This window comes from Neofelis nebulosa, chromosome 12 (genome assembly GCF_028018385.1).
Source record: "Neofelis nebulosa isolate mNeoNeb1 chromosome 12, mNeoNeb1.pri, whole genome shotgun sequence".
Lineage (NCBI taxonomy): Eukaryota > Metazoa > Chordata > Mammalia > Carnivora > Felidae > Neofelis > Neofelis nebulosa.
Genome location: NC_080793.1, coordinates 78657070 through 78669384, shown reverse-complemented (window position 1 = coordinate 78669384; position 12315 = coordinate 78657070). Strand labels below are relative to the sequence as shown.

The following is a 12315-nucleotide window of genomic DNA, read 5'->3' as shown; positions in this document are numbered from 1 at the left end:
TCATTGGTGGAATTGAAATGTGCAAGTTCTTTTATTTATTTTATATATTATGCCTTTTATTTCTTTGTGTTTTCTATAGTGTGTCCAACAAAAACATATTTTTAAGAAAGTCGTCCTATTTGGGACACCAATTTTTAAGAACTGCAGGAAAAATAAAATAATACACAGTCTTAATGTATCTCTTAATTCTCATGCTTTATTCCTTTTAATTCAGTTTTTATAAGCATAAGGACTTTATAAGCTTGACCATAACCAAAAGCTTTAGATTTGATGTCAAAAGTCTAATGTTTTTAGTAGTTAACTAAATTACTCTTGATAATTCAAGATGAGAGGTGAGGCCAAACTGTAATGGGTAGAAGAATCTGGAAATGGGTGAACAAATGTGTTTGAGGGCAGCTTTATAAAATAAGCATTTAAGGGACACCTGGGTGGCTCAGTCAGTTAAGTGTCCTACTCTTGAATCTCGGCTCAGGTCATGAACTCCCAGTTGGTGAGACAGAGCCCCACGTCAGGCTCTGCACTGACAGTGTGGAGCCTGCCTGGGTTCCCTCTGTCCCTCTCTCTCTGCTCCTCCCCCATTCATGCTCCTTCTCTCCGTCTCTCAAAATAAATAAACTTTAAAAAAAATAAAATAAAATAAGCATTATTCCCTAAAACATCACATTGGATGAAGAGAACAGAAATTGTTGATTTTATTTAGTTTATTGTTGGTTAATATTCTTAAGATGAAAACAATTTCACTAAAAAGGCTCATTTAGTTCTGTTATAATTATCAGAGGTAATGGAGTTTACTAAGAATGAAATCTTGTATGGGAATGCAAGCTGGTGCAGCCACTCTGGAAAAAAGTATGGAGGTTCCTCAAAAAACTAAAAATAGAACTACCCTACGACCCAGCAATTGCACTACTAGGCATTTATCCACGGGATACAGGTGTGGTGTTTCAAAGGGACACATGCACCCCCATGTTTGTAGCAGCACAATCAACAATAGCCAAAGTATGGAAAGAGCCCAAATGTCCATCGATGGATGAACGGATAAAGAAGATATGGTGTATATATATATATATATATATACGTATATATATATACACATATGTATATATATACATACGTATATTATATATAATATACGTATATTATATATATACGTGTATATATAATATACGTATATATATATACGATAAAGTATTACTCTGCGATCAAAAAGAATGAAATCTTGCCATTTGCAACTACATGGATGGAACTGGAGGGTATTATGCTAAGTGAAATTAGTCAGAGAAAGACAAAAATCATATGACTTCACTCATATGAGGACTTTAAGAGACAAACCAGATGAACATAAGGGAAGGGAAGCAAAAATAATATAAAAACAGGGAGGGGGGCAAAACAGAAGAGACTCATAAATCTGGAGAACAAACTGAGGGTTACTGGAGGGGTTGTGGGAGAGAGGATGGGCTAAATGGGTAAAGGGCGCTAAGGAATCTACTCCTGAAATCATTGTCGCACTATATGCTAACTAATTTGGATGTAAATTTTAAAAAAATAAAAAAATAAAAATAAAAAAAAAAAGGGAATGAAATCTTGTATATGTTTGTATATGCTTCCAACTTCTAACCACCTTCACAAGAGAATGCCTTTTGATGGACAGAGTTGGTACAATCATCCCCATTTTTATTTTTTTTTTATTTAAAAAAAAAAATTTTTTTTTAACGTTTATTTATTTTTGTGACAGAGAGAGACAGAGCATGAATGGGGGAGGGTCAGAGAGAGAGGGAGACACAGAATCTGAAACAGGCTCCAGGCTCTGAGCTGTCAGCACAGAGCCCGACGCGGGGCTCGAACTCACGGACCGCGAGATCATGACCTGAGCCGAAGTCGGACGCTTAACCGACTGAGCCACCCAGGCGCCCCTCATCCCCATTTTTAAAAAAAGAAACCGGGAGATAAAGTAGTGTCAGAGGCTCCCCTGGGAAGACCCCGGCTCATCTGTGAGAGCCAAAGATACTAACTGGCTTTCCTGAATATACTCTTCCACAACAAGGGAAAAATGAAGTCCAGAATACAGACCTTCAGAGTAAACCAATATTAAATTCTATACAGCAAGTAAATACATCTTTTTTTTTTTTAAGTATACTTATTTATTTGGTGAGAGAGAGAATGAATGAGCAGGGGAGGGGCAAGAAGAGAGGGAGAGAGAGAAACCCAAGCACTGACAGCGCAGAGCCCATCGTGGGGCTCCATCCCACGAACTATGAGACCATGACCTGAGCCAAAATCAAGAGTTGGATGCTTAACCAACTGGGCCACCCAGGCGCCCCAAATACACCTTTTTCTTTCAATTCAAGTACAGCTGACCCACAAGGTTACATTAGTTTCGGGTGTACAGAACAGAGACTTGAGACCTCCATGCTTGCACTGTGCTCCCCACAAGTGTAGCTACCGTCTGTCTCCACACAACACGACCACAGCACCACCGACCACCTTCCTTGCGCTGTGCCGTTCATCCCTGTGGCTTACTCATTCCATAACTAGAAGCCTGTGCCTGCCTCTCCCCTTCACCCATTTTGCCCATCCCCCCAGCCTCCTCCCCTTTGGCAACCACCAGTGCGTTCTCTGTGAGTCAATGTACCTTTAGCCAAGCATGTTTCCTCATTTTCAGACGCCCAGTCCACATGTCTGTCAGCAGCATCTGGGTGCAAGTATGTGAAACGAAGGGCCGCAACCTTCCAGACACGGCCAGTTTCAGACAGGTGGAATCGCTCCAGTTCTTGAGTTCGTAGGTCAGCAGTTTCATGGCCATTCTTTCATTCTGCTTGAATGCCTTCTCCAACACATCCAGGGCAAGCTGGCCAAACTGTCTGTAATGACACACAGTCAGTGGCAAAAAAAAAAAAAAAAAATGCAGGTGAGAGTCCCAGTAACATTCAAAACGATGAGAGAGGAGACTCAGGAAAGACCGATGCAAAAGAATGAACAGCAACAAAATAACCTCAGATTGCAGAAGCTATTTGAAAGTGATTGCTGCTCAGATGAACGGTTCTCCCTTTCCAGAATTTGGTTTACACCAGGCATGGCTGAGCTATCTATCCATGGGGAGAAGCCTGTCTACACTACAAACCAGGCTATATATAGCTTGGTTTGGGGCTCTCTGACAAGACCTAATAAAGAATTTTTCTTACAGAAAAGACTGTTCAATACTGAACTAGCGATTAAGGAAAATCATGGGGTCACCCTTTTTTTCCTTAACATTTTAGAAAATACATAGATGACTTGAGTAAGAAGCTAGACTTGGAGACATTTTTGGGGAGGTTGTTTACTCTAAAAAGCAGACCCTGCTATTCTCTCGGAATCTTTTTTTTTTTTTTTTTAAACTGTGTATATATTTTGAGAGAGAGAACAGGGAATGGGCGGAGAGAGAGGGAAAGAGAGAGAATCCCAAGCAGGCTCCGAGCTGTCAGAACAGAGCTTGACTCAGGGCTCAAATTGAGCCTTCTGGGTGCCCCTCTCTGGAACTTTTATTTTATTTTATTTTATTTTATTTTATTTTAAGTTTATTTATTTATCTTGAGAGAGAAAGAGAAAGAGCGAGCAGGAGAGGGGGCAGAAAGACAGGGAGAGAGAGAATCCCAAGCAGGCTCCATGCTGTCAGCACAGAGCCCAATGTGGGACTCAAACCCACAAACTGTGAGATCATGACCTGAGCCAAAATCAAAAGTCTGACACTTAATCGACTGAGCTATCCAGGCACTCCTCTCTGAAACTTAAAAGTCACAATTACACATTAGTTTCCATTAGCTCTAGCCCCTCTTCTTTCCTCACTATTATAATGCTTCAGTAGTAAAATAAAAAAAAAAATCAAAACTATTTCTAACTTTTCTGTCTTTTGCCATCATGCTCTGGTTCTTTGACACATAATACATTTATTTGTTTTCCTGCCTGAAAGGTACTACAGTAAACAACAAGTTTTCACTTAACTTAGTATCAAAGAGTTTGAGAGTTCAAAATCATTAACTGAACATTCTATGTGAGGAAACCAGAGTCCTGAAATCTGGCCAACTAATCACCCAATTAGTAAACAGCTGGACTAAGACCAAAACGCAGCTCTCCTAATTTGAGGACCAACCCTCGACTCTCTTCTGCTTGTTCCACAAAGCACCCTGAAATACCTAAAGACCCTTATTTACAGGAGAGCCCAGGAAATGCACGGCAACAAGTCCATGCGTCTTACAAGTTCTAAGGTGAGGGAGATAAAAGTGTCTAACCATTCTAAGAACTGTCGATGTTTAGTATGAAGTGAAGAGAGAACTCCTACTTTGAGTAATTTTCCAACTCTTCTGAGGCATCATCCACCATGTTGCTCTCCTTAGCTTCATGGGCCATGGCTCGGTAGAGTTTACAAGCAATCACTGCCTTGACCGTGGCCTCCTCTCCATGCTGCCAGAAGAACATGGCCATCTTCTGTCTTTTCATTAGCACAGCCCAAACCAATAGGTCATTGTAAGGGTAAATAAAGCCAGTAGACTCAGGGTCATCGGATATATTTTGCTCTTCTTTTGACTTCTTCCTTGATTTATGAAGGACTACAGACTTTTCCTGTTGGAAAATAAAATATAAATGGAGTCCCAAATACTCAGATGCATGATATTTGACCTAATGAAACATATCAGGTATCCTAAGAATATTTTTTAAATCATTGACAAGAGATGGAAATAACAATGGAACTTTATAAACCAGAAATCAAAATTTTGGTCTTTTAGGTGATCTATTTCTCATTGTGTCTGACAGATCCAGGGTCTAGAAGCTGAGATACCTTGTGTTTCTTTAGCACAACTTAAAACACTACGCCTTTGGGATAGACCCAATAACTATATGACAATTTTTAATTTCCCCAGGAAATAGGTCAAAATAACATACTGGATAAATGAGAACTATTCAATTACTCTAACCTTACTTTATAAATCAATTCATTATCTTTCCCTTAGAACAATGTCACTAGTATTGACAACATGTATCCAAACTGATCGGTTTTAAGTTTCCTTTCCTTTATTCTGATTATATTCCTCTAGTAATAGTAATATGTAATAATGAAATACTATTCTCTACCTGGTAAGCTAACACTTTACAGCCCATCAGAAATGCCACTCCTTAACTCCCCCATGGGCTTCTATATCACTATGTGCGTATTTCTATTTCAATATTTATCATGCTGCAATACTATATTACTTCGGGGAGAGTGGGATCATTTCTCAGTCATCTTTATATCTTCTCCACCCATCTGCATCCCAAATTCCACCAAGCACCCAACGTAATGCCTGCTAAATAACAAGATTCAATGATCATTCTTTTTGATAAAAGGGGATAAGAGAGAAAATTATAAGCTTCCTCTATTTCTATAAATAAAAGGAATTTGTATTCATTGATGGTGATCAAGGGTAATTTTATAAACTATCCATTCATCCTAGGAGCTATGGAAAGCAAACCTCTTTGAGCCAACATAGGAATCGTGTATACAGAAACTTGAGCAAAAGCATGTAGCCCCGAGGAAAGTGAACTAAGGGAATGCGAGGAGCGGTGGAATAGCAACTTTGCTCACAGCGCTCAGTTGTTGGAAGACGGCAGTGGCACCCACCTTCCTATGGTGCTTGCAGATGGTCTATTGGTGCCTCCCCGTCTCCAACTTTAAATGAAGAAATGGTCTAATCTGCAGGAACAATTTTATTTTCAAGTCTAAAAGTAAATAAGTAGTGGGGCACCTGGCTGATCTCAGGGTTGTGAGTTCAAACCTCACATTGGGCAGAGAGATTACTTTAAAAAAAAAGTTTCAGGGGCGTCTGGGTGGCTCAGTTGGTTGAGTGTCCAACTCTTGATCTCAGCTCAGGTCGTGATTCCAGGGTCATGGGATCCAGCCCCGTGTCAGGCTCTGTGCTGAGTGTGGAGTCTGCTTGGGATTCTTTCTTTCTTTTTCTCTTTCTTTCTCTTTCTCTTTCTCTTTCTCTTTCTCTTTCTCTTTCTCTCTCTCTCCCTCTCTCTCTAAAAAATAAGAAAAAAAATTTTTTTAATTTCTAAAACTAAATAAGTGGTACCTTGAATTTGTAAGGCTGGGCGGTTCTAATGAACTGGGAGTGCAGAGTGCTTTCTGCGGATTCCTTTCTATTTCCTGAGGGACGTCTTCGGTGCAGAGGGGGCTGGGAACGGCTTTCAGCAAAACTGGTCACTTGCTGGCATACGTTATTTTGTTTTTCAAACAAAACAAAAAGGGAAATGAATATTAGTATGGTGACAATTAACATCTCATTTCTAGACAGTAATGAAAACAAAACATTATATTGTATCAGGTATCCTACCAAGTATCCAATGGTTCTGTCTCTAGCCCATAATTAGAATTAATTACTCACCCCACAAAAGCCTCTCATGATCACCTCCTTATTAAGCACAGTTATTTCCTAACGTCTGAGAGAACATGTTCTTTTGTTCCCTATTATATATCTGCATTCCTTCTCTATGTGGAAATTCCATTAAAAATCAATGGATGTTCTATATCTGGAATGAGTTCAGAAGAGGCAATAAAGATTCACAGTTCTGATAAGAGAAAGTTGCCACTCACAAACAACTCCAAGGTTAAGTTAGAAAGTTATGGAACTTCTCCAGATATTATGAATCACCACTGCAATTCCAGTGATTAGACCCAATAACAACATAATTTGTTTCTTATCAGCATGAAGCTTTCATCAATGAGAAACCAAAAGAAGCATTCTTAAAAGGGCTGATACAAACTATGGCCTTTGAGCTACTTTATTTATTTATTTATTTATTTATCTATCTATCTATTTAAGTTTACATTCTACAGATATAAATTAGAGAAATGATGGGATCTGGACTTCTAAAAAAATACTCAAATTATTATCATTATCATTGTGATACAGAATTAATAGCATTGTCAGTAGTAATCATAATGACTATTATTATTCATACTCTATACCCTCCATATACTAGGAATATGTGCTTTCGGGTGTTACTTTATTTAATCCTTTTGATGAATTTATGAAAGAGATGTTCTATTGTTATTCCCATTTTATAGATAAGGAAAATGACACACAGAAAGGTTAAGTTTCTCATTCAAGATTTCACATTGAGCAAAACTAATCCTCTGTCCCAAATCTCTCTGACTCCAAACCATGTGTTTATAAGTGCTACAATCTAACTTACCATCAGAATTTACTAATAACTCTACTCCTTCACCAGAAAACAGTCAGAGAAATGGGTAGTAATTTCATACCATTTCAAAAGAAAAAACCACTAGGGGTACTCGCCTAGCGAGTTCCCTGCTGGGTGGGCTACAGCGAGGCCACAGTCAGTCCTCATACCTGTCCTAGGGAACCTCACAGCAAGGAATACTTAGTTCAAGTGAAGGAGCTCATATGTCAAGTGCATCCCTATGCCTTTGAAATATCAGGGAAGATTATTTTCTCTGTGAGATTTAAGTTTCTTTTTGTTTTGCTCTTTTATTTCTTACAGACAAGTTGGGCTTTCACTTTACCTGATTCTTTATAAATAAAGGTGGCCTCATATTCTGGACTCTTCCTGTGAGCCCACCCCAAACCTCCTTTCTAGTCTCATCCTGCACAACCTGTCAGCACGACACCAGCAGCAAAGGTCTCCTTGCCACTGCAGAAACATATCCTCATGTCCACAACACTGTGCCTGTCACTGCCCCAGAATGCCCTGAACCACCTTTTCTAACACTTCCGTTAACCTCTAAGAAGAAAGGCTCTCTTCTACCGGTTAATAACAGCGATTTTAAGAAACCAGCAATGTTTTCTCTGCTAATCAACCAGGCAGCAACTCTAACTTTGCATTCCCAGACTTCTGAAAACATGATGGAAAATAAAGTATGTACAGTGTGTGTTTTTACCTAGTACACTCTGCATGCATTTTCCAATATAACCCTTACACACCTGTGCCAAGATTGTGGTTTCCAGACTACGGACTATTAGGAGTTCACAGATGTAAGCCCAGTAAGCCTTTCCCCTCTATACTTTCAAAAGGAGAGAAAAGAACTGGTCATCCTCCCCTCAAATCTTTCTCAACACATTGCTTCTATGGCAGTACATCACCTATTGTATCCTGTTCCATATTATGGCTAGTTATTCATAAATCTGTTTCCTCTGAGAGTTTCTAAACTCCTGATCTTTATGTCCAACCTAGACCAGCACTGTCATTGACACGTAGCAGAGACTCAGTGAATGTCGATAAACACAGATGTCCGTTTTAGAAGCTATTCCCATCTGAACTTCCGAAGCCATTTTTCGAAACGCGTAACTCCTAGTTATCATCCCCAATTTTACTCAGGTACTTACCAATTGTGGCACCTTACGTTTTCTGTAGAGGTTGTTGTAGAGGGCTCTGAAACTTTTTCTAGTGTAGCTGCTGCGATAAGCTCCACCAATGAGGTATTCAATGACCAATCCAATGTCGATCAGTGTTATTCTGTAGCCTGAGAGAAGGGCATGCTGAAACAAAACCATGTAATGGACTGTAACTTTCAGTGCCTTTTTTTGGTCTGGTTTGCCATCTGTTAGAACATAACCCAGTCAACTGCAAAGAGGCAGACTCACGCTTTTCAATCATCTTTACACATTGATCGATTAATGTGACCAACTATTGATACAGTCTGCTTGTTCAGATGGAAAAACGAATTTGGCCTTAATGTGTTTTTAGTTTCACAGACATCAAATGTGTGCTTATATTTGCTCATTCAACTCTCTTTTTTTTTCTTTCTCTCATGCATACACATACTTTATAATAAAATACACTTAGATAAAGTATAAAAGATTGTTTTTAACGGGAAATTATGGATCTACTATAGCAGAAGTAAAATCGCTGGAGGATATCACCAAAATGTGCCATTTTGACATATTATTTTGAATAAAAGTTACTTAAGAGACAGCCTGTCCCAGAAAACACTCAGACTGACTCCGTCCCCTTGAAAGCAGAAAATAACTCTCCCTGTAAAAGGTACCCTCCCTGTACCACGAGATAAAGAGACATCCTTTTCACCAGAGATGAGAAATTGAGAGTGGAGAAGGCTGCATAAACAACCTTGTTACTTTTTACTAATTTACTCCCCCTGCCAAGTTCTGTTTAGAACTCCTTACTAACCGAAGCTCCCAAAGTTAACTTCTCTTTGTCCTGTCAATTCCTCACAGATGTATTGTCTCTTTGTCCGAAAAGTATAAAAACTGCCTGCCTTGGTCATTTCTTGAGGTCTCAATTTCATTATTGGGTCTCTGTGTGCACACAATAAAACTTTGGGTGTTTTTTTTCCTGCTAATCTGTCGCATGTAAAATGTAATTCTTAGTCCAGCTGGAAGAACCTTGGACTGAGGAAAATTTCTTCCTCCCCCTCAATATACTGAATGTAGGTGATCCAAAATCTTTCACCTCTCCATTGAAATGGACTATATCGCACACAACACGAGAATATGGAAGGAAGGAGAGCAAATAGAAATAAGGAACATGGAATGACAGAACAAAGTAAGATATCAAAACATGAAGCTACCAAAACACATGTAATGGTGAGCAGGAGGGCTAAGCAGCAGATTTCCATGTACATGGGTCTTGGTCTAAATGAAGATTACTTTGACCACTTAAAACCCACCTTACTACCTCTTCATAACTGTTACTCTCAACTACCATTCACAGTACATTTTTTAATTTTTTTTTTCAACGTTTTTTATTTATTTTTGGGACAGAGAGAGACAGAGTATGAACAGGGGAGGGGCAGAGAGAGAGGGAGACACAGAATCGGAAACAGGCTCCAGGCTCCGAGCCATCAGCCCAGAGCCCGACGCGGGGCTCGAACTCACGGACCGCGAGATCGTGACCTGGCTGAAGTCGGACGCTTAACCGACTGCGCCACCCAGGCGCCCCCACGGTACATTTTTTAAATTAAAGTATAATTGACAAACACTATCCTATTTGTTTCAGGTACATATCAAAGTGATTTCATATTTTTACACATTATGAAATGGTCCCCATGATAAGTCTAGTTATCACCTGTTGCCATAAAAAGTTAGTACCGTACCGTTGACTATATTCCCTATGCTGTACATTACATCCCCAGGACGTATTTATTGTATAATCTCCTTCACCTATTGAGCCCACCATCCAACTCTGGCCCTCTCCAGGAATCAACAATTTGATCTCTGAATCTGCGAGTCTGTTTCTGTTTGATTACTAGAGTCCACATCTAAGTGAAATCACACAGCATTTGTCTTTCTCTATCCAACTTATTTCAACATTTTTAAGGCACACACGGTGCTGAACAAGATCTTTGAAACAAACAGATTATGAACAACATTCACAAAGCTTTGAACAAGAAATAAGGCTTTATATACATATGTATATTTGCTTATTTATAAATAAATGCAATAAATAATATAAATATGTATTTACATATTTCACATATGAATAAATGTAAATAATTTCTTTTTCATATCCATAATTTACTTTTTGCAAGGAATACCAAAACTAATGCTCTTAGTTGCTCCCAGTTAAAAGCATATTTAACTTATTCCATTCCTTTTTCTTTCACTTACTGTAATAGAATCAAAGTTCAAGGAAATAATCTACGGAGAATTATTTTGATCTAGCAGAAATCACGCAAACTAAATTTATATCACCACGGACTCTTTTGCTTACGTCTAACTTTGCCAACTACACGTCTTCCTCCGCCAAGGCTCTCCCACCAAGTCAACATAGCCAGAAAGCCTGGACGCTCTCCATCAAGAAAACCAGACTTCAGAGAAATGAGGGAAGTACTTTTAAAGTGTGCCAGGGATGGATTTTAATCATGGGGACAAAAAAAAGTCTCTCCTAATTTTCTGCAGATGTGAATAAAAGTTCTTGGTGATTAAAAGAGAAGGAATTAAGGCATAAAAGTCTGTTAAAGTGGGAAGGTTTGGGGGCTCCTGGGTGGCTCAGTCAGTTAAGCATCCAACTTTGGCTCAGGTCATGATCTCGCGGTTCATGAGTTTGGCCCTGCCTGGGCTCTGTGCTGACAGCTCGGAGGCTGGAGTCTGCTTCGGATTCTGTGTCTCCCTCTCTCTCTGCCCCTCCCCTGCTTGTACTCTGTCTCTCTCTCTCTCTCTCTCTCTCTCTCTCTCTCTCTCTTCAAAAATAAATAAAACATTAAAAAACAAAAAAAGTTGGGAAGGTTTGGTAACTAATAGATGATTTTATTTGAAGTCTGACGTAAGTCAGAGTTCAGTGAGAACACTATAAGCAGAATATCAGCAAGGGTATAGAGCAGTGTGATTCCTCCTGGCTCCCTAGAACAATGTGTAGGCTTACAAAAGAAGATAGGGACCCCAAGCTATCGCTTATAGTCAAAACAATAACAAAACAATGCAAAGCACATATTAGTCCTCCGATAAAGACAACCGGACAAGGACAAAATTTCTTTATTTTCAGCAAATATTATCATCATTGGCAATACTGTTGTATCATGTTGAGCTAATGTTCTGATTGAAAGTTTTATATGTCTCCGGTTCATATTTTATCAGAGAAAATAATTATTAGTTAGTGCCACTTACTTGGTAGATCAAATCCTTAAAAACATAAAATAAATTATAAGGAAAAAAAACCTTCCTAGTATTGTTTGGTGATGAAATTATTCAGAGTCGGAGGCAAAGAGGGTAGGAAATTCACTGGAAAATCCAAATGTACATTTTACAGGGCAAAATCTGGCAATACCTCAATCACAAAGCTAAGGCAATACACAAAGAAATCTGTCCGCATTCGTAACTAGGTTACCTGCTTTACATCTCGGACAAGATGATGCAAGAGCATATTGGTGGGTCCTTGTTTCTGTCATAAAGAAGAAAAGAAAAAAATGATTCCTTTTAATCACCACGTGCAAGGGGAAAAAATATTTTATTTCAGAATGTACAAATAACCCAGAATACTGAAAATTTTCTTCAACCTCTTTAGTAATGAAGCTCACCCCAATTAATTATTAGAAGGGTACTCTCTAAGAGAAGACATAATTAGATTGAAATACTTTTCAAAGCAAGATGTATTTTTTTAAATGTTTTTAATGTTTGTTTATTTTGAGAGAGAGAGAGAGAGAAAGAGACAGAGACAGAGTGTGAGCAGGGAAGGGGCAGAGACAGAGGGAGACACAGAATCCGAAGCAGGTTGCAGGCTCTGGGCAGTCAGCACAGAGCCCGACGCGGGGCTCCAACCCACTAACCGTTGAGATCGTGACCTGAACTGAAGTCAGGGGCTTCACAGACTGGGCCACCCAGGTGCCCC

At 39.2% G+C, this 12315-nt stretch overlaps 1 protein-coding gene across 5 annotated transcripts in view; it reads right to left on the bottom strand.

Moving 5' to 3' along the window:
- TRPM6 (transient receptor potential cation channel subfamily M member 6) overlaps window positions 1-12315 on the bottom strand; it is a 202895-nt gene that overhangs the window by 74361 nt on the left and 116219 nt on the right. For all 5 annotated transcript variants that reach the window (XM_058695681.1, XM_058695682.1, XM_058695678.1 and 2 more), the window contains 5 exons: window positions 11815-11868; window positions 8358-8510; window positions 6084-6218; window positions 4313-4593; window positions 2630-2858 (listed from right to left, as the gene is read on the bottom strand). In XM_058695681.1, the coding sequence (XP_058551664.1) occupies window positions 2630-2858; window positions 4313-4593; window positions 6084-6218; window positions 8358-8510; window positions 11815-11868 (852 nt within the window). The remainder of the gene's footprint in view (window positions 1-2629; window positions 2859-4312; window positions 4594-6083; window positions 6219-8357; window positions 8511-11814; window positions 11869-12315) is intronic.